Below are 26,548 nucleotides of genomic sequence, written 5' to 3'. Positions count from 1 at the left end.
AAGATGCAAATGCAAAGATTTGCTTCTTGGGGCACAGAGCAGAAGAAGATTACTCAATAGATGTAGAGGCGCATACAAAAAATGTTCAGTGATTGTATATAAAATCACTCAGGGCTTCCACATAACCTAAGAAATACAGCCTAAAGTTTCTACCTTGGCAGGTTCTTCAAAGCTTTCTTCCTTACCCATCTTGCATTTCAGGGCTCTCTACCTGACATGACAAATACACTGGTCAAAAATTTCACACACTGACATTTATGAAATACCCTGTTCTTGTCTGGTATCACCCTCCCCAATCTTAATACACTACAACTTCCCCTCACTGTGCTGAACACAGTAGTGTATACACACACCCACACACACACACACACACACACACATTTTATCATAATAATTCCCTCATATTTCAGTTCTTTATAAATTATTTCTCAAATCGAGTTTGAATGACTTGAGAACAAGTATGGTTTTGTTTTGCCTTTCTTTGGTACAGAGCAATAATGAGTGAATGAATTAAGAAGCAATAAATAGTTCATCCACATCTGTCATGGTTTAGTTTTAAGTAATATCTTTTTAATGACCATCCTCCTCTGCTTTCCTGCCTCAAATTTTAGAAACCCCACCAATCTGTTTCGATGATATCTTTATCTATATTTTTCATAGAACTTAACATGGTTCTATTTCAACAGTTCTATCAGGCTCCTATTACCTCCAATGGAATATGAACCTTTTATCATTGCAAGGAATTAAGACTTTAAAGAATACAAAAGATGAATAAACAAATGAATGAGTGAAACACGAGAAACCAAAGACTCTACATTAGGGAGAGCATATTTTATGCTTTTAGTATTACAGAAAAAACTCCTAACTATAATGATATGTTAATAAGTGTGATATGCTCAATGGGCCACAACATTAAGCAGAACATCACAGCTGGATAAGAAATTAATCAATAGATTCACAAATTATACAGATATTGGTTTAGTAGTTTTATATAATTTTCAATTCTTATAAGTAAAAATTTCCAATTGATAGTAAGTGTAATTTTATCCACAGGTTTTAAGTAAGGATACATACATTTAAGTTAGAATGTTTAAGGTACTTAATACAGCCAATTTGCTAATCTATTTATAATAACATCAAACCAAATATTTCTAAGAGTCTGGTTGATTCTCAAAATCAAAATCCTTTTAGAAAAAATTAATTACTTTAAAACACTTCAATCTGAAATGTGTGGCCCCTAAGAGTTCCTAAATTCCAGTTTATTGCATTTGAAAATGTTCTGTTTGCCTAATGTTATGGAGAAACAGCCTTCATGTCACTCTTTGGGATGACCTTCAATGAGGTACTGCATAACCCACAGACTAATGTCTATAGAACAGAAAGTATTTGTTGTTTATGAACCTTGTCAGGTACAAAGGTTTATTTGTTTAGAGTCTAACAGCATTTGACAGAACTGTTGCTCTTTTTTAATGGCAATGGTATTCTTTTATTTTCCCTTTCTAAACATAGGACTAAAATAAAGCAAGGAGATGAAGTGTTGTTTAAACATGTTTAGAATTCATAATCAACATCAGTCTACCTTAAGTGGTACTATGCATGCTTCTTCAGTATGCCCCCTTCAGTCTCAATCAATGAGATAGCCAAGTGAGTGCCCTCAGAGTTACTGGGCTCAGTTTTGACTACTTTTATCTAGTTTCACAACTCTTCATCCACAGTATATCTTGCAACTAAAATTGAGATGTGCTCTGCTGTATCTGATTAAATCGTCTCTGTTGTTTTCTAGTACATACTGTCTTGTTTTACTTTGAAGTAATACAGAACACTTCTGAATTGCTCAATATCATGCTGTTTTGCAATCCTATCTTTTTCAGCTACCTTAATTCATGAAGAAAAATTTTAAGAGTTAGAAGGAATGTTAAAAATAATTTTATCAAACTCCAGAGAAATTGCACAGCTGAGTAAGTTACCATGCCAGGAAAAAAAAAAAAAAAACTCTATTTTTGTGATCATTATTCCCTGTGTTTTCTTCCTTTTATGTAATGTCTCTATTCACTAATTCACTCATGAGTTCATACGTGTAAGCTCCTAGAATGTTAGCCTATACTGCCTGGCACATATTAAACAAACTATGAATGTCTTATTTTTCTTAATAATTAATTATTTAACTTATTTGTTACATATAATCAGAGTTTTATTAAAGTATAAACATGAAGAATTAGGTGTAATATATTTATAGAGCCTCTGTCTCCAAGGAAAATCACACCTTGTAAAATATTTACTCATCATGGTAGGTAGAGTGATAACCTTTCCCCACTCCAGATGTCCATGTGCCAAGACCTCAAACCAGAGAATTTGTTATGTTACATGGAAAAAGGTGGCTTAAGATTGTGGATGGAACTAAGGTTGATCATCAGTGTTGTCACAGGAGTTCTTTTAAGGGGAAGAGGGAGGCAAAAGAGAAAGAACTAGGGGCTGGGGTTGTAGCTCAGTGGTAGAACACCTGCCGCACACATGTGAGGCATTGGGTTCAAACCTCGGAACCACACACACACACACACACACACACACAAAATAAAGGTACTGTGTTCATCTACAACTTAAAATATTGTTTTAAAGTAAAACTTTGAGAGAGAACTAGAGAGATGGATTTATGAAAAGCATTAGGCTCTATGTTGCTGGCTTGGAAAATGGAGAAGACAGAGAGCCATAAAGCAAAGAATGTAGCTGGCTTCTAGAATCTGCAAGGGCAAGAGACAAAGCCTCCAGAAAAGTAAGTGATCCAGGTGACACTTAATTTCAACCCAGTGGTATCCATTTGGGGTGTTCTGAGCTGTAGAACAAAAGGTTACATGTTAATAAATTTGTTGTTTGAAGTCGCTAAATTTCTGGTTAGAGTCACCATAGGAAATTAATATACTCATTTTTAAGGCATATAAACAGAAAGTTTCAAAATCTGCAAATGGATGTCAAATCCATTTTAGAACGATGACCATAAAGTTCCAGTGGAAGGCTGAACAACAGAAGCGTGTGATGTGATGCAGTGTTCTATGTCTGCACTATCCTGTAAATCGCCAATAGCTGGACAGAGCCCTTGAAATGTGGCCAGGACTAAATCCTTAATGTTAATTTTATTAGTTAATATATACATGGCCACATGACTATTGTTTATCAAGTAGTCTGGATTGTAAGTAAGCATTTCTCCTTATAACCTCCAAGGGTCTGAAAACAATTTTAACAAAACAAAACCATACCAAATCAGAAACAAGTCTTTGCCTGTTGTAAGTAATGGATCCGTGTTTAGTAAACTGTTTAATGTTCAGTAAATATTTAATGAAGTTCATGGGAATGTGGTGGCAGCCACCATTAACAAAAGGTGGTAGAGAAAGATGGTTATTAGGGAGAAGATATCAGCTGTTTGCGGCTGAATTCCAGCCTGTTCGGCCTTTGCAGCAGGAACACAGGCATTTCATCCAACCCACTGCACTCACCCCTAGGCTCTGACCCCAATTGTGTGGCATCACAGATCAGAGTAACAGAAAATCAGGTTCAGATTCACTTTTAACTATAAGACTTCTAAAATGTCATGTCCTTTTTGCTCTATGTTCACCATTATTTATTGCTTCTGATTTAACCTCTACTTTGCTCAAATTCCATAGGATAAATTGTCTTTACTAAGGCTTTTTCATGAGGAGAAAAAAAAACAGGATAGGGGAAAGGGTTGAAAAAGCAACAAATTGCATTTTGAGAGTTTAGTTTTTGTTTGGAGTTAAAATTACATATACACATATAGGTCATTAGAAAATTAATTTCAGTTACTTTTGGTTATTTTGCTAGTGATTATAAGTTTTATATTATTATTCTATTAGTAGTAGTATTTTTTATGGCATGATAACAAACTTCTCCTATTACAAAATCTCTCACCTTCACTCTACTTTCCATTCTCACCGTGATGTACTCTTTCAGATCCTCCCATCTTCCCCGGTACTAAGTATTATAGGAGCTCTGATTTGTTGAGCAGTTAACATGTGTCAGGCCCTTTTCTAAATGTTTTATATATAATAACCCACTCCTTGCCATCACCAGATGATGCCAGTGACAATGTTTTATTTTTTGTCTTTTTTTTTTTTTGAGGATTAAGAAAATTAGACATCCAAAGTATAGTAAACAGCTAACACCTGCAAAGCCAGGACTGAAATGCAAGAACTCGGGAGCTAAAACTCTCTCCTAGACATTTTTACAACATTGACTTGTTGCAACCTCATTATGATACACAGCCAAGGAGCATCAGGTAGAGGGTGGATCCCAATTAATTTGTTGCTATTATTATAAAATAGCATTGTTAATTTAATAAGGTAATAACTGGTTAGTTTCTGTATCTGAAGCTCTCAGGCAGAGTGCTTATAGTAGTGGGCATACAGTTAAAATCAATAAATGCTGTTTTATATTCCCAGATTGGGAAATATTTATAACTAGTACATATGGAATTGTGCATATTCTTGCATTTGATCATATATATGATGCAGTGAGAGGGGGAAGCTAAAATTCTGTCCTATAATATTTCAATTAGTCTCTTAATTAGCTAACTAGTTTCTAGTATACCAGTATACCAATATCTAATCCCATCATATCATTTCAGTTTTTTTCCCTCATTTTTCTCTCAATTTTGACTCTTCAGTCATGGCTGCCATCTCTTCTCCAAATTCTAGCAATAGCTCTCCTACTGAAATGTGTTGCTGTACCTCTCCTCAATCCCTCCCTAAGCCAATTTTCACTCCTCAGGGTGATTTTGAAATGCAAATCTTTTCAGGTACTGTACCTACTAAAAACTTTTCAATGGCTTCTATTCACTTAAGGAAAAAAAAATCCAAATAACCCCAGATTGAGATGATCATTTACATCAATGTATAGTTAGATAGAATATATAAAGCCATAATTCCTGACTATTCTTCCCTAAATTTTATTTTTCCTCCAGATACAATATAGCAGAATTAATCTTGTGGGTAAAAATCATACACAATGTAATTCCCCTTGAAAAATCCCTTAGGATTTTTTAAAAGACTGACATACTGTAACAGTCTAAAAGATCCAGCTTCTTTTCCACCTCTGAAATGTTAAATCTGAGAGAAGGAACCATGGTCCTCTTTCTTATTCAATGTTCTCTCTTAGGGACACATATAATGTCTCTGTCCCGTGTCAGTCAACATCACCCAGCATTTTAAAAAATTATCAACCAGCTCAGAATAAATATTTGAACTCACATAGAAGCATGAACAGTTCTTATCTACCCATCTCTGGCTAGTACACTCTTCTATCTCCAATGTCCCTGAGCCTATGTCCTTCAAACCTTGTCAACTACTCATTCCTACATTTTGCTGCAACTTCTTCATTAAACTAACTTTTATCTCTGCCACCTGGAAAAATCTTTTTTAAAAAAAATCTGCTCAAGTTCCTGCTTGAAATCCCATGATCACTCTTTTTGGCCTGCTGCATGATAAAGTCCCTGCTTACGCCAGCACTGCCTAAGCAGATATTGGCACCAGATGTCTACAGGGCCCAGGGAAATGGCACAAATGAATGAATGACAGACACTGTGGAGAAACAGGAAACCAGAGAGCACACCTGGAACTGCACAGTATTGCAATCTCTTTCAATTATTCTAGACAAGCCAGATTTTTAGCTAAATCTTTGAACAATACATATATTCAGTTCAAATTTGAGATGCAGCTAGCCAGTTTGTAACTTTGCTTGACATTTAGACAGAATTTTCTTCCTTTGTCTAGAATGTTCTCTCCCTTGCATAGCTTCAATCTCAGTTCAGATATTTCATTGAGCATGATCAAATCACAACCTGCCTTCCTCTTTTCATTCTGTGGCAATGAAACATTTCCCCAGGTCTCACAGCACAGGTATCATTTTATCCAACACTTTCTATGTCCCAGGTACATGTCCAGTGTGGTAAAGGCATCATCTCAATCAATCTTATTCACTGTTCAAAAACACTGTGAGTTATACATATTTGTTTTTACTTCACAGGTGGGGGACATTAACTAACTGATGTAATAACATCACACCTAAAGTAGGAAGACGGCAGTGTCAAAGACTAGATTCTGCCTTATCTCAAAGTCTCACAAGAGAAGGCATTCTTCTTAAGACTTCAAGATTATCTCAAAGAACAAGGTGCTAAAAATTATGATCTATATTGTATTGCTACATCTTTTTGTTTCCATTGTGTTTTCGTTTTTGATTTTGTTTTTGTTTTCCCACAAAAATCAGGATCTCATTGAGGGACAAAGATTTTTCACTCATTATCATGTTCCCAGTGCCTCAGATTCCACATCATAAAGATCAGGGATTCTTCCTCCCTCAGCCTGACCATCTGTTCACTCACGCATTTTAATTACCCTGCATTCACTGAGCACCTGCTATTGACACTTGTTTGACTCAGATTTGTGGAGCAGGTGAGCACTGGGTTTGTGGATATATTTGGATGACAATCACAAGGGAGATAGGAGTGAAGAACTGGCTTCAGATGTAGTTAGCATACTGCATGAACCGGCTTGGAAGCCAGATCAGCTGAGTTTGGATGACAACTCTGCTCTCTACTGGCTATATAACTTGGGGTCAAGTATTTTATTTATTCAGACCTCAGTTTCCTCATCTGTAATGATTGTTAACTAACTCACTGACTTTTTTGAGGACTGAGTGAATTCATATGAGTAAAATTTTTATACGTAAATGATTAGTTGAGCATTATCTAGTGTGATGGATAATTTATGCATCCACTTAGTCTCTTCTTTGGTCAACGCTAGCCTAGATGTGACTGTTAAATATATTTTTTGGATGTGATTAACATTTAAGTCAGTAGATTTTTTAGTAAATCAGATGGCCCTCCCTAACACGGTAGGCCTCATCCAAATAGGGAAAGACTGAGGAGTCTCACAAGAGAAGGCATTCTTCTTAAGACTTCAAGATTTCAGACTCAGAACTGCAGGGCCAACTCTCACCCCCATTTCCAAGCTCCTGGGATACTCTGTAAATTGCAAACTTAGCAGTTCTCAGAACTGTGTGAGTCAATTCCCTAAAGCCCCCTTTTCTCCCTCTCCTTGTCTCTCTCTACACACACACACACACACACACACACACACACTCCTCATACTATCCCATTGCCTTTTTTCCCTCTGGAAAACCCTGACTAATGCAGAGAGTGTTACATCAAGGAGAGTGGAAGTAAAATACCGTTACAAATTTGATATCAACTCCATGATCGAATTATTAAGGTACACCTAGCCATCGCTAATGATTAAAAAGAAACACTTTGCCAAACGACCTAAGGAAAGCAATAAAGAAAATAGTCCCTCATCAACTTACTTCAAACTAGACATCTGTGATTGAAATAGTATACTTTACAGCTGAAATTTCACCTTTTCCCTATTTTTTTTCTGAATAGACTTGTTAGACAAAGTTGAGGGGAGACCTAAGAGGAAGTTTTATATCTACATAATAATAGTGTAGACATTTGATCATAAAATCTCAAACTACAGCTTTACTTTTTTCCCCCTTACTCTCTAAAGATCCTCCTTGATCTCTAGGAGAGAGTCATTCCACGTCACATTTGTCCCACTCTCCCTCAGTTCTTGTTCCCCTTCTCAGGAAGGACTCCTCAGGCTTCAGTCCCAGCCATGGAAACCATCCATCACTCAGAGAGGGAATCTTACTGGCCCTGGAGCAGGAAGCATGAAATCTCATCTAATGCCCATGATCCTGTCTGCATTTATGATTTCTAGACACAAATTTTTATTTTCCAGATAGAGAACTGTCTATCTTGCTACTATGATATTAAATTAGATTTTAATAAAATCAAAACAAGAAAGGGTTTTTTCCGAACAAACATAAGGATCATTTGTAAACGACAGGATCAGTATTTTAATAAATCTGATCTGCTCAAAACGATAATAAATACCATTTCATCTGTGCTTGTCATGCCAACTACTGTTCTAAAGACCTTACAAGTATTAACATGCTTAATGCTCACAACCACTGTGGGGTTTGACTCATTTGAGAGAAAATCTAAGGACAACAAGGATATTGTATGAATTTTTGAAGTTTCTCTACTAATATGTATAATTAGGATATTAAAAAAGAAAAGATTGCTGTTTTTAACCACAGCCCCTCATTAACCTCTCATAAGCTCCAAGGAGTTTCAAAAAACTATTTTAAAAAGTTACGTTAGGTATTTACCAGTATAAGTCACTTGCATGTTCTAAAATTCACGTTAAATTTTCAAGTTTGAACTATGATTGCTCCCTCACGCCCTAAATGATTACACAGCAGACGGATTATTTACTTAGTACTCTGGGCATCCATTCTGGCTTTACCATCTGAGAGAAGTCTTGGAAAGTCAAAGTGAATTTGTACTATCTCTAGTGAGAATTTACATCCCAAAGGCTGTCTTTCTCTCATCATTAGTTATATCAGGTACTCTGCCATGCTACATTTTGGGGCCTGGTTTCTTTTTCTATACTCTCTTCTATCAAACTTAGCCTCACTTTTACTTCCATCTCTTTGTGTATCTTGTCTACTGAGTACGAGTTCCATGGATCAGGACTAAATTGGAGCACCATCATATGCCTGGAGTAGACCCATGGGCTCTGCTGTTTTCCTGCATACTTCCCTCCTGGCAGCAATACTTCTTCACCACATGACTCCAGATCCTCAAGATACAGAATCTCAGTGGGTTGCTAGAGACTTAGAGAAAGGACAGTCACAATGTAATATCTCACCATTGCCTGGAACTAGAAGCACATGATAAGGGTTTCTAAGCCCATTCAAAATGGCATTTGTTCTCAGTTTGACTAGGTTCACACTGAGAAACTATAGCATGCCGGTTGAAAGCATGGATTTCGGAGTCAAACTATACTTTAGAATGCCAGCATTGCCATTTACCAAATATAACCCTGGGTAAGCAACTTAACTTCTTTGTGTCTCTGTTGTCTTCACATGAGATTGCATATGAAACCCTGAGCTCAACACTTGGGGAAAATATGTTTCTAAGAGTTTTAAGGCTTTAAACTTGGGTGACCTTTTATATCTCAATCCTTAACTTTAAAAAAATTTTTTTTGTTGTTGTCAATGGACTTTATTTTGTTTGTTTATATATGGTGCTGAGAATTGAACCCAGGGCCTCATACATGCTAGGCAAGCACTCTACCACTGAGCCACAATCCCAGCCCCTCAATCCTTAACTTTTATTGATAAGAAAAGTGAGGAAGAGAGAGGAAGTTTGAGAGTACATAACAGATTGTCTGGCTTCATACACAAGGACATTTGCCACCCCATTGCCAGTCTTTCTAGAAGCTCCTGGATCACAACTCTGCCTTTATGGCTTATACCTCATTTATGAAAGGCTAGTGTCTCTAAGTTGTTTTCTTCAGGAGTTAATGGAGTTGTACTGAGCTATTATCTCACCTGTTCTCTGTCCTGAAGCTCAGGACAGAAAAGTAGACAGGGTTAGGATGCCAGAGACGAGCATGGGTCACAGTGGAGCAAACAGCATTCACCGCAGTCTCACAAACAGGGTTGTGGGTAGTGAGGTAATCAGCCTCACACAGACCTGGATTAAAAACACAGGCCCTGCTGACCACAGAAGTCATCCTTCCAATTCCCTGCCAACTTGGGGTTGATAGAAACAGATCCCAATACAGATTAAAAGGGCTTGTAAACAAATACATTCATTGGATTCAAATCTTGTCTTTTAAAAATGGTTTTAATTCTGAAAAAGATTGGAAAAAAAATGGATAGGCTGATATGATTTATATGACTCTGGTTTAGTCCTACAGTCCTTCCTCTGATCTGAGGAATAAACAAATACAACATGATATGTCTTCATCCACACCGCCAGGCCCCTGAAGAATATTCATATGAACCTAGAGAACAACACTGCTTGCAGGCCCAGAGCCAAGGGACACAATGTGAACACAGTCTTGCCCTACACATATTATTTGGAGCCTTTTTCAGGTATGGAGAGGCGGTAGAAAGACAGCCCTCACTTGTTTTAATATTTGCTTAACTAAATCTCTTCCTCCAGCTCCTATGTCACCCTCTTCCTCGCTGCTCACCCCAAATCCCTGGGCAGACAAGTCCTGTATTCCTTAAGCCTTCACAAAAGTCATCTGGAAACAGCCAAGTGGGGCAGAGGGCTTTGCCATTCCTCTCACCCTCAGTGTGAACATTTTTATCATTTCTTCCTTGTTGCAGTCTAACAGCTCGCTTAGTATGTATGTGTAGCCCTTGTTTTCTCCTTCATGTTTATTTCTGCCTCCAAGTTTCTTCTGTTTTTACCAAAACCATATAAGTTTCTCCTCCCATTACACTTACACCACACACACACAAAAGTTGGGAAAACACTTTAATTATTCCCAACCACAACACCACTTCTAAGCAACTACAAAGAAGAAAGCCTTAGAGATACATAGCCCACACTAAAAGTTCAAGGAGACCAAAGCCCGGGAATGGTAGAGCCCTCCCTGCAAAAGCCAGGGTGGAAATGCAGTCTTCCTAAATTCCAACAGGGTGCTCTTTCCACTGGTGGCTGTTTTGTGCCTTCCTCTCTGACAAACAATACTTGATAATCCATCCATGAAACATCCTTGAGTAGAAATGGGCACTGGCCAGGTCCCCCTGATAATCTGAGGTGCTGCTCGAAAACAAACTCCTTTCAGGAAGCAATTGGTGTATGTGAAGGGGGCAGCTTGGGGTGGGGCACTAGGCTGCATTTTCAAAGGGAGGACAATATATGAAAGGGCATATGCTTCTTTCAGCTTAAGATGCAAGGGCAGACACAAATACTGGATATGCTACTAACTTGCTGTGTTGTTTTATGAAAGTCGTGTTTCCTTTCTGGGTCTCAGTTCTCTAAAGATCTCTGAGGGCCCTTGAGGAGACAGATGATGACAGGACCTTGAAGAGAAGAAAAGGAGGAGGAAAAGAGAAGGGGAGGACGGACTCTGAATGAAGGAGAAGGAACGTGTGTAAGTAGGAATGGGGGAGGAGTTGGAAATGTTTTCAGTAAGATATTGGGGCGCGTTAAAAGTGAAACTGGAGCTCTTGCGGGGGTCCATTTTTCCTTTTCTGGCGTTTTTATGTTTACACATCCATAGTAATTTGAGCGTTACTACGGAGTAAATGAATGAGAAGCCTGACCAGCGAGGAGAGAAATGAGAAGAAGCGGCAACGTACATACTTCTGGTCATGCTCCAGTTGTCCCATCATCGCTGGCGGGACTGTCCCGCAGCAGCGCCGTGGCCAGCGCCAACTCCTGCACACTGGGTCGCGCTCCTTGTGAGCCTCCCCGAAACCGCCAGGGGACGCAGCCCGGCTGCAGCAGGGGGCGGAGCTGCTTTAAATCGCGGCGCCCGGCGGTTGCAAGTCTCAGAGCCTGAGCCTGGGAGCAGCGGCCACTTCTTGCAGCCGAAGTCCAGAGCTAACTTGGACTGGGACCCTGATCCGGAAATACAGCCTCTCTAGCAGCAGCACAGGGAGCAGAATTCCCCTCAATAACTTGGTTGGAGCGCCCCGGCTACCATCGGGAGCCCTAGGTGCGCACCTGCAAACTCTCCACTTTCTGCACCTGCCACCCGGAGCCTGCGTGAGCGCCTGAGCTACCCATGGCCAACGCGGGGCTGCAGCTCCTAGGCTTCATTCTAGCCTTTCTGGGCTGGATCGGCACCATCGTCAGCACTGCTCTACCCCAGTGGAAGATTTACTCCTATGCTGGAGACAACATTGTGACCGCCCAGGCCATCTTCGAGGGGCTGTGGATGTCCTGCGTGTCGCAGAGCACAGGGCAGATCCAGTGCAAAGTCTTCGACTCCTTGCTGAATTTAAACAGTGAGTGTATCCCCTTCTCACAGCAGCCACCTACAGACCCCAGTTCCCCCAGTGGCTCCCTTATGGGGTAGTGACCCTGTTGTGTTCTGTGATTACATGATTATCAATCTTCAGGTGATCAGATCTTCTGATCACGTGATCTGTTGTGAGGGATTAGAGACAACCCTGGTTTTGGGAAAAGGAGGCCTGGGCCTAAGCTCTAGTTTTGCCTCCAACTCCCTGGCACACTTTTCTGCCCCCACTCCCACCCCCGCTCCAGGTGTGGTTTCATCTTAAATTCTTATGAGGGTGGGTGGAGATTGGAAAAGTGAAGGCCATGTTTGAACTTGAGCTCTTAGGCCTCTTCTGGACATTCTGATTCTGGGTAACTTCAGGATTGGAAGGGTTCAGGCAAGAAAATGGCGTGCCTTTTGTAGCTTTTACAGTGTGCAAAATTAAATGCATGATTCCAAAATATCAAATAAGGAAGTTTTAAAAAAAAAAAAAACTTTACTATGACTTTTCATGGTAAGGGTCACTTTCATACCTATTATTTCCCATTTTTAAAATCATGTAAGTGTGCAGAAGCCCCTCTCAAGACTCCTTAAAGAAGCCTCTTGGTATTTGCACAGACGTTTAGTTGTCAAGCCCAAGGTGTTCAGAGGAGGTGGACCATATAGTATTATTTTAGAGAGAAGATTGATGGCAAGTGGGAAAAGGACAACAAGAAAGGAGGCTTTTGAATGAGTTCCCCAGCATACTATGAAGGACAGTAGAAAGGCCTGGAAGAAAACGCTGGAAGAGTAGCAGCTTATGAAAGCAGAGAGATCACCTAGGGAAGAAGGAGAGAGAATGCAAGAGAGATGGGTCTCCTTTTCTCTTGCTTAGTATCTGAGCCTGGAAGCTCTTATCAAGCTCTTATCAAGGACTTGAAGGTTCACTTCTCATTTATCAAGTTGGAAAGGATTATGTAGAGGGAAGTATTTATATGGATGTTGGGGAGAAAGATGACAAAATGGCCTCTTCCATCTCTCTCCTTTTTTAAAAAATGAAAAGCTTTTGAGTGCCTTGTTAGAAAATTCGCTAAATCCCCAATTAGGTAATAAACTTTCATGACAGGATGATCTCTCTTGAGCAATCACATTTATTGTTGTGTACCATGTGTCTGTTGTGTCCTTTAACCAACTTGAAGAAAAGCTTCCTCAGAAAAATAAGACTGTCCACCAGTCCCCATGGTGTGCCCAGGGTGAGCAGCTTGGGACTGTTCAAGTTTACTTCACTTGCTTTGCCCACCTCCAATGAGGAACAACGATTGATATAAAATGTCAGAAACCATGTGGTTTAGAGTTATTAAACCTGCTTCAGACCTGATTGAACACCTGGAGAATTTAATCGATGTGTATGGTGGTTTTGTGTGTTGTCACTTTAGCTTTTCAAGATTCCCGCATCATGATTCTTTTATATCAAAATTAATCTATAAATTTAGTAGTTGTGTATTGTTTATAGCCCTTCTGTGATATATTTCCAAAGTGAACAATTGAGAGTGAATCATTGAATTGTCCCATGGAAAGAGAAATACTCTTGAAGGAAAAGGTGTCAGTCATTTTTGGCAGATGGAGAAGGTACTAAGGACAATTCCAGAGAAGTCTCAATATCAATTTCATTCCTTTAATCAAGATTGTTCATTTTCAACATGTTTAACTAGTATAAACTTAAATGACAAAATGGAAAAAGATTGATTCATGCTGTAGATACTCAATAAGATCATCCTTAACCATAATGCTGTGTTTAAATGTTTCATTTTAATTAATTTCTTGTTAATATAGTTATTATAGTTTTTAAAGCTGTGGTGGAAGCAATACATACTTCCGTCTCCCATGCATACAATTTGGAGACTTCTGGTTTGTGTCTTCAGTGAGAACAGATTCTCCTTTCTGCTTTGGTTAAAGCCATGGTTTATCCAAGATGGAAGTAAGGCCTTTCTCCCAAAACCAATTCCCAGGAGAGGGAATCTTGACTCACAGGTTCTTTCTCTTAATTGGCCAGTGACTCACTGGATGCTTTTGGATGGAGCCCAGGAAATCTGTCTCTGTTTCTCCACCTGAGCAGTGATGCTCACACCCACCTGATGAGAAGATCTGGGGTGGTGACACACTGACTGGTTTTGGTGTAGTTCTATGACATATAGAGATGAAAAGGACTCTCTGTGTGCATAAGTAGTGTGCCTCATAAAAGGTTATGTTTCATGAAATGCTTTAAGATGAAAGCTTGACTGTAGGTTTCCTGAAATTGTACGCTGCTATCTTTGCCAGTAGAGCCCATTTAGCATTTCAACATTCCACATATGGGAATTTCTCAAGGTTTTAGCACTGACCTTGTTTCTGTGCTTTAACTGGTATCAGTTATCAAAAACATGTGATCTTCAGGAAGGATCTTAAGGAACACAGTGTGCTTACACTGTATACAGAATGTACTCTATATAATGTAAGACACGAGAGACAGCAGGACTTATTTTGGGTAGTTCTTACCAAGCAGTTTATGAAAATGAAACGAGGAGGTACTTCTGGAGAAACACCTGTCACACAATGTACTATGATTTATAGGGGATAAGACAACTTTCATTGTACCCTATTGTGATGTCCATTGACATTGACAACTCTTGCAGCTGAAAGTGGAAATTTACGTGTACAAAGGAGAGTATCAAATATAATTGCAGCATACTTTTCTTAATTAACCTGTACATTTTGCCTTGTTTTAATGACATTCTCAACATTTGGGGAAGCTAATGCCTATGTTGCATGCTTCATTAGTTGCTTCTTCTTACTTGACTTTAATAGCTAGAACTATCCAAAGACTGGGCTGTCTAGGGAGGCTACATGTTGGGAGGTATCCAAGCAGAGAATAAGTAAGCACTTTGTAAGAATGCTGTTGGGAAGATCCAAGCACCAGACAAATGGGAGGTTAGGCTAGACTCTTTAAGTTTCATCTAACTCTGAGATTCTGTAATTTGTTTATAAGCTACACTAGCCTGTTAAACTTGCTCTGCATGAATCCACATGTGTGTAGGTGTGCTTAATGAGTATTGGTTGTCATGAGGTTTCCCAGCACTCTCACCATGATGTCAGGCTCAGGCAGAGAAACAAAATCACTGACTTGGACAGTCTTTGAAGCATGGATAGAGAGGAGGGCACCCACTTATGATTCTCTAGACTGCTTTATGCCTACGAAACCAAGGGCATTCAAAGGGCGATTGTTGTGCAGATGTTTCAAGAGTTGGTTCTGACTATTAGAATGATGGAAGTGTAATAATTTAAAAAAAAGCTTGAAATAAGAAGTTCTTAATTTTTAACCTGGTTTTGCATTAAGTAGCAATTATATATGATAGATAGGGATCCACTTGACCTCTCTTAGCTCAGGTGTTTTCCCCACACGTAAAATGAGGCAAAGTAGGAGGAACCAAGATAAATTCAATATTAATGCATCCATTCAAAAATGTGAGCACAGCCCTAATCACACTCTTAGGGATATAACTGGGATGATCCTGCGGTGCCTTCCAGTGCCAGTTTTCTGTTGCTAATTTTAGTGATGGAAGAGTGAAAAGCTAGTGGCAGAACACAATCCTAAAGTGATGAGTAAGTGACGTGGAGGTGATGGAGAAGCCTAAATTTAATCATGAGGCAATTTATTTAAGAAACAAACCAAAGAAAGGTAGCAAAACCTCTCAGAGCATCCTGAAAAGTGCAAAGTCCTCCCTCATCCTGGAGTTACTGACTTCGCTTATGTTCTGAAGTCACACGAGCTCATGCACCACTAAAATGGAAATGCTAACAATGATTTCTCTTGTGAAACTTTGAACATCAGTAAAAGTGAAAGACTTCAGAAGTTGAAAAAAAATAGGAATATAATCTGTGACAGTCTTGAAGAGCTTATTTAATTGTAAGGGAGCCAAGAACATTTTTCTTCTTGTCACACAGTGGTCAATTTTTTCTTTTATTCACTCCATTCTTAGCAACTACTAGTACAAAGAAGGACTGTGTGAGGATACAATAGAACAGAAACTTATTTTGTTTATGATATACACTCTGTAGGGTAAGAATATGGTAACATGGTTAGTAAGTAGCATAAACAATGTCAAGTATTTACATTCAAAGCTTTAGAAAAAAAATCCACATTCTTGTCTGTACTTGTCTTTCTACACTTACGTTGATGAATCTAAGTGCAGTAGATCAGTACCATGCAACTCATTTATTGTCTTATAAGTAGAGATCTTTGTAAATATTTTTTAAATTATACTTTTAGGTTGAAAGTGGTGAGAACTCCTTAGGGGGTCTTAAGCTCAAGATTACCAGTCTGGCTAAGTATAATTAAAAGACTGCCTTCTCCATTTACTGCTGAATAATGAAGAGAAACAACAGCATGACTTTTTCAATGTTTACTAACCAAATTCTCCACAGACAACTTCAGTTAGTTATAATATTGTACAGGTATCTGCAAATTTAAAGTTCCAGGAAAGGAATACATTAGATTTGATCCAACCAGCTCAGAGTTAATAGCATGAATCTATATTATATCTCTCTGATTCAAAATATGATTTTATAAGTTTTAAACATTTCTCTTAGTATCTCTGCCCTGCCCTTTGTCATTCTAATAAGAAAAAAAATGAATTTCATCTTGAGAGCTCATTGGAAATATAATTTAAAAAGTTAAGAGTGTAAATGTTTCTTCTCTGCATGAGTTTTTAGCTTTTAATGACCTAAAAACTAAATCTGGCTTTATGTATAAAGATTTTAGCATCCAAAGCTCTTGAAGGAAGTGTTTCTATGTATTGTTTCAAAGATTAATTTAAATGATATTATTACAGTTTAAAAGATAAAGATACTGCTCTAATTCAAATTCTTCTTCAGGCATAGATTTTCAAGTATTATACTCAGTACATTGGATGGAAATATAAATAAATATCTGATTCAGGTTATCCAGGAGCTTACAGCTACATGTCTTAGGTCTCTGACTTAACAGCCTTCCACAAGAACTTGGTTTGAAGAATTCATCTGGCTCCAGCTTAAAACCGTGCATTGTAGATTTGATCTGCACATACAAGTCCTCATAACTTGTAACACAATATTGCTTAACTTGACTTGAAATCCATCGTTACATATGCCCAGCTAGTGAGTTTTCATGCTGTCGTGATTCTCAGTATTTGTGTATGTGTGTTCATTATTTTTACATTTGCCTTACAAATCACTATAGTTAAGAATTCATCCAAATTAATGAAGAAAGATGAGATTTTGTATTTGATGCCAGCTAATATTGTAAAATACAAAAAAAAAAAAAACCCAAATTTACAAGTCAATGGCTTCCAGGATATAAATGGAAGATATTTCTTTACAAAACAACATCCTACACTATTGTTTTGTCACATTTAAAAAAAACGAAACATTAGCCCCTTGATCTCCATGGTTTATGTAATCAGCAGTTTCGTTTTCTCCATTTTCTCTATTTTTTTTTTTGTTGTTGTTAAACAAGTAACACATTATTCTATAAGAAAATGAAACACTGCAGGACTATTAGCAAGCATAAAACAGAATATCTGTTCCTCCTCCTTGGAAACCTTGCAAAAGAAGTGGTACAACATGAACCAAAGGTGTTTTTTGTTTGTTTGCTTGTTTGTTTTTATAAAGGGGAGAAATTTAGATTAAAATTGTGAATTCTAGGTCATTCTAGGCAGATGCGGGTGGAACCTGGAGTAGTTTATAGGTGTGTATGCCTTGCTTAAAAGTTCAGAGGTTTTATACAAGCCTGAGTCAGGGACCCAAAGCCGAGTAGACTCCTCGTGAAGGATGCCCTGTGCTTGCTCAGTGCTAAGACCTGCTGGTTAAGTGGCTGGTGCTTTTACTTGACAAACAGAAGTATGATTATTATATAAGGTAGGTAACATTTGTGACCCTATTATTGGAAAACTTGGAAAGAGATCAGAGAAAGCAAACAAAAGTCATTAATAGAGGGTTGGAAAGCTGAGTATGTATGATAAAATAGAAGAGGTAGCTGTAAGATGTAAGAGGTTTTATATATTTGAAAGGCTATAGTAATAGGAATATTTTCTGATTATATGATCTAAATACTGAGGGTAAAATCATGTCACCCCTGCTTTAAGATCTTCCAGTGACTTCTGAATACAGTTGGAATAGACTCCAATCCTCTACCCTCACTTTGTAATAAACTCTTTATAATGCATGCCTTCCTTGCACCTTGCTGAACCTCATTTCGCTTTCCATATCGTATTGTCTTAGTTTTCCCAGGACCCAGAGCCCCCTGAGGATGCAGGACTGTTCGTTTTAAAATGAAGACAGTCCTGGGAAAGCTGACCTGAATAGTCACCTTATCCTCTAGGCACCTGTGTTGTTTGTGCTGCTTTTGGCCTCTGCCTGGAATCCCACCAAATCTGAAGTCCGTGTTGTGGATGAGAATTGAGTTATTGTATTTTTAGTTTTCTTTCTAAGTAATGATTTTCTTTGCAAAGGCTATTCGTGAATGAGAAGGAAGTATACATCTTAGTTATGGAGTCCTTGGTACTTTCCTCTTCATACCACAGTATGGTTAGTGATTCCGTGCAAAAAGTTGTTTAATGATCTTGTAAGCAGCTTCACTTCCTGTGAACCGTGGGCTGGGGAACATGTTTTGATTCCTCAGTTTCTTTCCCACCTGGAATATTGAGCTACGGGTATGGGTGGGTGTGTATAGATGTTTCTACACACAGGGAGGTAGGAATGTTAAGGGGAGGCAGAGAGTATCTGTTTCATTTTCTAATGAAGTCAAGCAAGAAATTATTTTGGTTTACAGAATATCACTCAGATACTATAAAATACCTTTGATGCTTCTTAGAAAGAGATTAATATGATTTGTCATAGATCAATGATGACAAGAATAGAAATGTCAATAAATTGAAATTTAATGATGCTTCAGAAATGTTTAGTTTTAATTTTGATCTGTAGCCTAAGTTATCAACCCTGAAGATGCTGAACTGAACCTGAGTATAAATAAGATTTTGAAATTCAAAATTTTTCCATCATCTCAGCCACTTTTGAAGACCAGAAGGAGCCAATGCTTCTAACTAAATAAAATCTAATCTGTTTAGTTCCCCCTCCTTATATATTTCAAGTCTTCACCTTTATGTCACAATGATGGTCTGAAGTTTCTTCTCTTTAAGAGATCTATCGACATAATCTCTCAAACCTGATCCTGTCTATTTGATCATGACTTAGTATACCAAAGACAATATGGGGGATTAGAAAATTAGTGGGATCCTGAGAAATACCAAAATGAATTATTGTGTCTGTTATTTTATAACATGACAGCTGATATAGTTGGAAAAAAACGGTTAAACTTTTGAATGTGAATATACTACTGTGTCCCAAAGTAACTTCTTAAAGTTTATTTTGTTTTAAAAAAAATGGGGTTTGTATCCTTCTAGTCACCAGAGATACAAGTGTGGCTTATCCAGCCATGATAATCTTTGGAAAAATTCATTTATGTTTCATATTCACTACTTTTTCTGAAGCTTAATGATTGTGGTGTAAAGTTGGTGATAAATACCAAAGATGCATTGTAAGCCATTTAAATTACAAATAGTAAACATCAAGATAATATGTATACTTGTTATTTCAGAATTAAAATACTCTTAGTAAGGAATAAATAGACATTAGTTCAGCTAAACCTGTTCAGTTAGATCATTGCTTATTCTTCCAGTTGATTTTGAATTTAATTTAAAAAAAAAATGTTAAGGCCAGAGAGCCTCTGTTCAGCATCCAGCCTAGGTGTTTTTGTTTTTTTTAAATGTTTGTTTATTTTGTTTTGTTTTTGAGAGAATAGTGTAGTCTACCAGCAGAAATATCACTAGAATGGAGGCCGTCTAACTCCCACTTCAGATTCTTCCCTTCCATACAAGACTAAAATATACTTGGTCTCCTACTACTCTTTTCTTGTTAGTTTAGGCAAGTTTTTTAAAATGTTCTAAATATTTCCTTTCAGGCACTTTGCAAGCAACCCGTGCATTGATGGTGATTGGAATCCTGCTGGGACTTATAGCAATCTTTGTGTCCACCATTGGCATGAAGTGTATGAAGTGCTTGGAAGACGATGAGGTTCAGAAGATGCGGATGGCTGTCATTGGGGGTGTGATCTTCCTTATTGCAGGTAAGAGAGGCCTGCCTCCATGGTTCCCATTACCAATATGGATTGAGATTTAGTTTTTGGTTTCATTAGGTTTTGTTGAATGAATTGGACTTATAATTATTTTCATCTCTTTAAAATCTGCAGACACAGACCTATAGTCAGTTGACTGTTGTGTGAGAGCCAAATGAAAATATTATGTATGTGCTCACATGTCAGTTCTGTTCGCTAAGGTTTCAGATGCTCACTTGTTTGTTACAACCAGTCTCTCCCCAGTTGAAGAGAGATGTTTGCTACCTAGAAAAAAATCAAGAACAATTTTATTAATTTAGAAAACATCTCTTGTGTCTCCATAGATACTATGTTAAAATGATGGGGAATAGAGAGAGGAAGCATAAATCACTGGGTAATCATACAGGTCTGTGAAAGGTAGACAGGATTTGGATTATTGGAGAAAAATGAGGACAACATTCCATATAGAATTATATGGAAGATATAATTCCAGAATAAAAAGTATATATCCATAGATCAGAAGAGAGAAAGGCCAGTTGGAATAGAGGTGGACTATTGAAGTTAGATTAGATGAGTAGGAAAGAAAACAACGTGGGAACATCTTGGAAAAAAATCTTGATAAAATAATGAGGTTATTTTTACCATAGAAAATAAGGATGTATGTGTTATTCTATTCAAGTGTTAAATTGTGTGTCTTTTGAGAAAATAAAAGCTAGAAGATGAATAGCATCATTTCACATCTTTCTAATAAGGTTTATTTTATTATTATAAGGTTTATTTTAATATGCCTTTAATATAATACCTAATGTAGGCATATAGTAATAGAGTACTATATATCCTAACTATTATGTGTGAATATAAATATAAATATGTATAAATATATGATATATATACATATATATATATATACATACATATATGTGTGTGTGTGTGTGTGTGTATATATATATATATATATATATATATATATATATATATATATATAAACCCATTATTCTGAATTAGATACAAATATACTACTAGGAAAACTAGAGTTAAACTTTCTTAATTTTTGTATTGACCTAAGACCTAGAGGGGCTTTGATCCAGCACAACATGTTAATTTAACCCGTAATAGAGGGAGAATGTGGCTTTGCTAAAGATGTGATTAAAGTGACCAGTGATAAAATTTCAACTTATTGAAGCACATATTAGCTCCTGTCTGAAAAGACATGAATGATGCTCTATTCCTAACAATTTCATCTTGGGCCTTGAATAAACTCAGTGTGTAGCACCTTTTCTTTGCTTGCCTTCTTGTAACTTCAGTCTCAGAAACTTCCTCAGGCATGCAGCTCACAGGTGGGTGCACATGGTCTATTTGAACAGCCAAAAACCAAAGTGTTTACTCTCCTGCATTAAAGATGAGTAGATATAACCAATTTTTTTGAAAAAGAGGAGAAGGAATATAGAAATTAATCTGTCTATACTGATGAATTTTCAGAATTGCAATAAAAGATATTAGTTTCTTTTTAAATTTATTTCTTGACAGGTAAATTTGCACATATTTTTCATATACATTGAAAAATAAGTAAACTGAGCTAATTAACATCTTGCCTCACATAGTTACCATTTTTGTGTTAAGAACACTTATATATACTTTCTTAGCATTTTTCAAGAATACATTAATTGTAGTTAGCCTTTTGTACAATGAATCTCTTGAATTTATTTCTTCTATCTAACTGAAATTTTGTATACCAGTTATTTCCTTTGGACAAGAAAATATGAGCCATTTTATATTTCATTATAAACATTTTATATTTATGTAAATGGCATAGGTGTTTTAGATGAAGTGATTTCCCTGATATTAATGGATAAAAATTTTGTGTGAAACTGAGCTTGTGCTATAGAAAGCAATTTGACATGGCACCCTCAGCAAATCATTCATTGTACAGTGTTGCTCTAGCCATTAGGGATTTGGGTGTTCTGGTCCATTCTGAGACAGGTCCTGCTCTTTCTGCTACTAGCCGCTTATTTTAATTTTGTTCCAGCAGAAACTGTAAATTTTCACTTTGGTCAAGTGGAACCTATAAGAATTCTCACCTTATTTTTTAAGCACAACTAATAAGAACAACAGTTCTATTAAAAGTAGCTTAGCATACTAAACTATAGGACTGCAGTACCTTTGAAGAAAATCTTGAATAATATGAATTTGCTGGATTTCTTCTAAAAAGCATTATTTGTGCCAGTGACCTTGAATAATAAATAAATAAAATGTCATGAATAGTTAAACTATGCCTAATTCCAACTTAATATTTTTATATATCTTAACAGAATACTTGGAATAAATCATATATAAATCAACTCTACTATTGGTAATACTAAGATAAAAATGTCAGCACTATTGTTGAGATTTAATTCTTATAAAATACGTTTGGATTTAATGGGCTCAGTGTTCCATAGTGATTAACAGCCTTTTGTTTTGCATTTCTGTAGGTCTGGTTATTTTAGTTGCCACAGCATGGTATGGCAATAGAATTGTTCAAGAATTCTATGACCCTATGACCCCCGTCAATGCCAGGTAATGCTATTCAAGCAGAAAATAGTTTATTTTCTGAGAGAAATGCCCTTCTTATGTTCAACACAATCCTGCTAATGCCATAGTTCCTCAAATTTGCTTTCAAAAATTGTATGAAATCTTATGTCAAACTTGCAAACAATTCAAATGACCTGTGACTTGTGTTAAAATGAGTTTGATAATTGCTTTAACAACCTGTATTGATGACAAAATGCACTTCAAAGTAGAAAAGTTCTGGGCTGTGTATTTCCCAACTACATGGGGCATCTTTATTTTTTTCCTCCAAATATGAACAAGTGTTAATATATTTAAAATTTTCTTCTTGAAGTATATTCTGATGTTTATAGCAACTAACTATGATTACTTGTAATGCATAGTTTATTATAGCTAAAAAAATAGTACTACCATAGTGGTTAATGAATAATAGTTTATTCTTAACAGTTATTTTTACATGTAAAGCCATGTTGTGGTGTATTTTTCTAGTACTTTGAGATGTACCTTTGAAGTATTATGTTCCATTACCACTACAAAATTGACTTAATAAAGATCATCTCTGTTATTACTACAAACCATACAAGTTAAAGAGCAGATTCTTGGTCCTCACATGATGACACACTTTGATCAGGGACAGCACTGATTGTCTCACTGTCTTCACATCTTTAAAGCTTAATAACTACATTCAAAGTCAGGATGTTAAAATGTAATTATTGTTTGTAAGTCCTAGGATGAACAAATGAAAAATCTCAGTGTTTTCAGAGATAAGGTGTGCTTCTTTTTATATAATCTCCCACGTACAGAAGAACACAGACTGCAATGATTATGTTGGAGCCTGTCCCATAAGATTTATGATGCAGGAACAGAAACTTATGGAGGTCAATAGGACAAAATTTTACCAGAGCAGTCATACCAGTAGTGCATGTGAAAGCAGTTTATAAGTTGCTGGACACTATGCACTTTTTGTTTACATGCTCACACATGATCCTGAAACCCATCCAAGGAAACAGGAGGAAGAAACTATGGGTGAGAGGTGAAGTTGCTTTCCCATAATTGCAACAGTTGGGGGTTTGCATCAGGATCCAAACCCAGGCCTTATAACTTTTAGATCTAGTTCTTTTATCTCTATTGTCCATAATCAGTCACAGATACTTGACCATAGGAAACTGGCTGGCTTAATACATCTTTGAGCTATGGACTACTCAGAAGTCTTTTTATAAAACATAAATTTTAGATTTTAGTTTACATAGTAGGATCAACTATTAGAAACTCTAGTAGTTTCTACTCTAGCAAATTTTTTAAAAATATGATTGGTATTTGATAGTACCAATTAATAAGTTATAGACTAGGAACTGTGGTCCAATCCCCACAACTGAAATATATAAGCATTGCTTTACAAGTCTCCTATACATGGAAAAATCTTTGGAAATATTCATGTAATTAAGTTGGCATTGCAGGTTATATTCCTGCTGTACTATTATAAATTGTCAATAATTGCAATGTAATCATTCTTGTGTTCACAGACCTTAAAGTACCTCCCAAGGAATCAAGAGGGGGCGTAATTTCTCTAAAGAAATATAATGTGTATTATATAATTTCCTTCTTTAGAAAAATTGCCAGTGATTTGTTGAGTAACGTATGCCTTGTGTCTCTCTTTAGATATGAATTTGGCCAGGCTCTGTTCACTGGCTGGGCTGCTGCCTCGCTCTGCCTTCTGGGAGGTGCCCTACTTTGCTGCTCCTGTCCCCGAAAAACAACCTCTTACCCAACACCACGGCCTTATCCAAAACCTACACCATCCAGTGGAAAAGACTACGTGTGACAGAGGCAAAAGGAGAAAATCCTGTTGACACAAATACAGAATGGACTTTGAAATACTATCATTGACATTACGATCTTAGACTTTTGACTATTGTAATCCGAACTGTGGTTTTTTTTACAAAAGAAACCATATTTTTATAAATACCCATTGCGACAAGTAGCTTAGTCTTATTTTATCTTCTTTTCTCAGTGTCAGAGGGAAGCCCTTTCCATCGTTTTACGGCTTCCCACCAAGTAGTCATGGGGGAGGGGTGCCCCTTAAATATGTACAAATATGTATATATACATGTTTTTCTATAAAAAATCAGACCATAAAAACTCTTATTGTCATTATGTTGGTATTCGTACACTCAGAGTATCTCTAAAATAGAAAAAGTATATTTCATTTTAATTAAATAAGCCTATTAGAATATTTTTCTTCCTTTTTCTTCATGCCTATTTAATAGGTTGAGTATCATTTAGCCCCTGCTATCAGCTTTTAGCATCTTTGCTGTAAGACCAAAACTACTGTATCAAATATGAATTCTTCATGTGTGCCCTTTTCATATACTTACTTTATCTTATTTTTTCCATGATCTTATGGCACTTACTTCTTTATCAGCCCTCGCCCCCCAAGCCCACTTTTCTTTATGTTGGGCTCTTTTCCTGAATCTGATAATGTATCTGGTAGAATACATTTTCAGTCGGAAAGCCAATAAGAATCTGTTACAGTTCAAAGCTGTGGGAACAAATCCTTCTGCATGACCAGATGATATTTTTCTGTTGACTTTCCCTCAAGATCCCTGTACTTTGACCTACGGCATTCTTGTTTGCTTCGAAAATATTTGTTTCATGGAATGGCTGTGCTGCTCACCTGAGTGTCATAACACAGTTTTATTGATTGGATTTTTAAGATACTTATTCACAGTCCCACATCCCCCAAACTACCTTTTTCTTCCTCCCTCCTAAGCTACATTGTTTTGTTTTTTTTTTCATATGTAATTATTATATAGTTTACCTCTTCCCAGAGAGGTGTGGTATGTTTATCTGAACAAAATGCTAGACTTGCTGGAGTGATAATGTGGTGACAAATACTCTCTCTATAGCTGTGAGCAAGTCACTTAATCTTTCTACCTCTTTTTCCATCTGTCAAATTGAGATAATTATGCTTAACCAGCTGGTAAAGGTAATGGGAGTATTAATTAGTTGATATGAGACTCATTCTTTGAACATGAAATATGCCTAAGTAGTATTTTTCTTTGCTCAATTGGCAGCTTTGAAGTTGCTGAATAAAACCTACACACAGCCTTTGCTCTGTGTAGTAGCTCCTTTTTTCTGCAGGTCCATTTCCTTTCATTCTGCTGGGCTGAGCATTTTGTTGGTGCTCTGTTCCATTTGAACGACTTCTCCTACCTTTCTAGTCTGTAAGAAAGCTGCTTCACATGAGCAAGATGATGTAATGGAAAGGGTGTTGACTCTGAGGTCTGGAGGCCTGGATTTGAATCTCAATGCTATCAATTATTGCCTTGAGTTTGGGCAAGACACTTGGCTGCCCTAGATTTATTGCTTCATCTCTAAAAAGGGGTTTGTAATTCCTAATCTGCCTACATCACGGGGATGTTGTGGGACTCCAGTGAGATGCAATACATGTGAATGTGGTTTTGTAAGGTGAAATGTGCTGTACTAGGGAAAGAATTTAGAAATTTAAGTGCATAGTTCCGGGGGTTACTTTTAAAAAGAGGAAAAAGAAGAGGAATATTGACATGGGTCATTTGCCTTAATCAGTCTCTTGAGTGGTGAAACACTAAAGTGAGATTCAGTTCACTAAATAAAAAGGATCCTGAGAAAGTCCTCATTTCTTCAGTCAGATGGACTGATGCTTTTGTAGCTAAGCAGATGCAAAGGAGGAAACAGAAACCTGAGTGTTTGGGAGTCTTTGACACATAAACTGTAAGGGGTTTGTGGAGGTTATTTGTTAAGTAATACCTTCAGTGTTCTTATTGTCAGGTGGCAGCTAACAAGCACTGCAGGGTAGTGGGAACGGTACTTCATGCTAAAAGCACAGGGAGAAGTTATCCTGAGTCTTATGAGGATTTGGACCAAGCAACTTTTAGCATGTCTTCCAAACCTGACAATCTATGCTTCTAGATGTTATCAA

At 37.2% G+C, this 26,548-nt stretch overlaps 2 protein-coding genes across 5 annotated transcripts in view; one reads left to right on the top strand and one right to left on the bottom strand.

The window, feature by feature from the left end:
• Cldn16 (claudin 16) overlaps window positions 1-11,341 on the bottom strand; it is a 97,205-nt gene extending 85,864 nt beyond the window's left edge. For 3 of the 4 annotated variants that reach the window (XM_015499997.2, XM_048804072.1, XM_015499996.2), the window contains exons 1-2: window positions 11,240-11,341; window positions 9,466-9,610 (exon numbers count right to left, since the gene is read on the bottom strand). The gene's annotated coding sequence lies outside the window, so the exon portion shown is untranslated. Of the gene's footprint in view, window positions 1-9,465; window positions 9,611-11,235 lie in introns of all 4 variants that reach the window. The other variant, XM_015499995.2, reaches the window with a different exon arrangement.
• Window positions 11,342-11,413: 72 nt separating this feature from the next.
• On the top strand, window positions 11,414-26,249 carry Cldn1 (claudin 1). The gene is made up of 4 exons (XM_015499998.2): window positions 11,414-11,886; window positions 19,891-20,055; window positions 22,515-22,599; window positions 24,250-26,249. Exons 1-4 carry the CDS (start codon window positions 11,664-11,666, stop codon window positions 24,410-24,412), a joined length of 636 nt encoding a protein of 211 aa, XP_015355484.1. The 5' UTR covers window positions 11,414-11,663; the 3' UTR covers window positions 24,413-26,249.
• Window positions 26,250-26,548: the final 299 nt, after the last annotated feature.

Source organism: Marmota marmota, unplaced genomic scaffold, assembly GCF_001458135.2.
Source record: "Marmota marmota marmota unplaced genomic scaffold, marMar, whole genome shotgun sequence".
In the NCBI taxonomy this organism is placed as follows: domain Eukaryota; kingdom Metazoa; phylum Chordata; class Mammalia; order Rodentia; family Sciuridae; genus Marmota; species Marmota marmota.
This window is presented reverse-complemented; position numbering and strand designations above follow the sequence as displayed.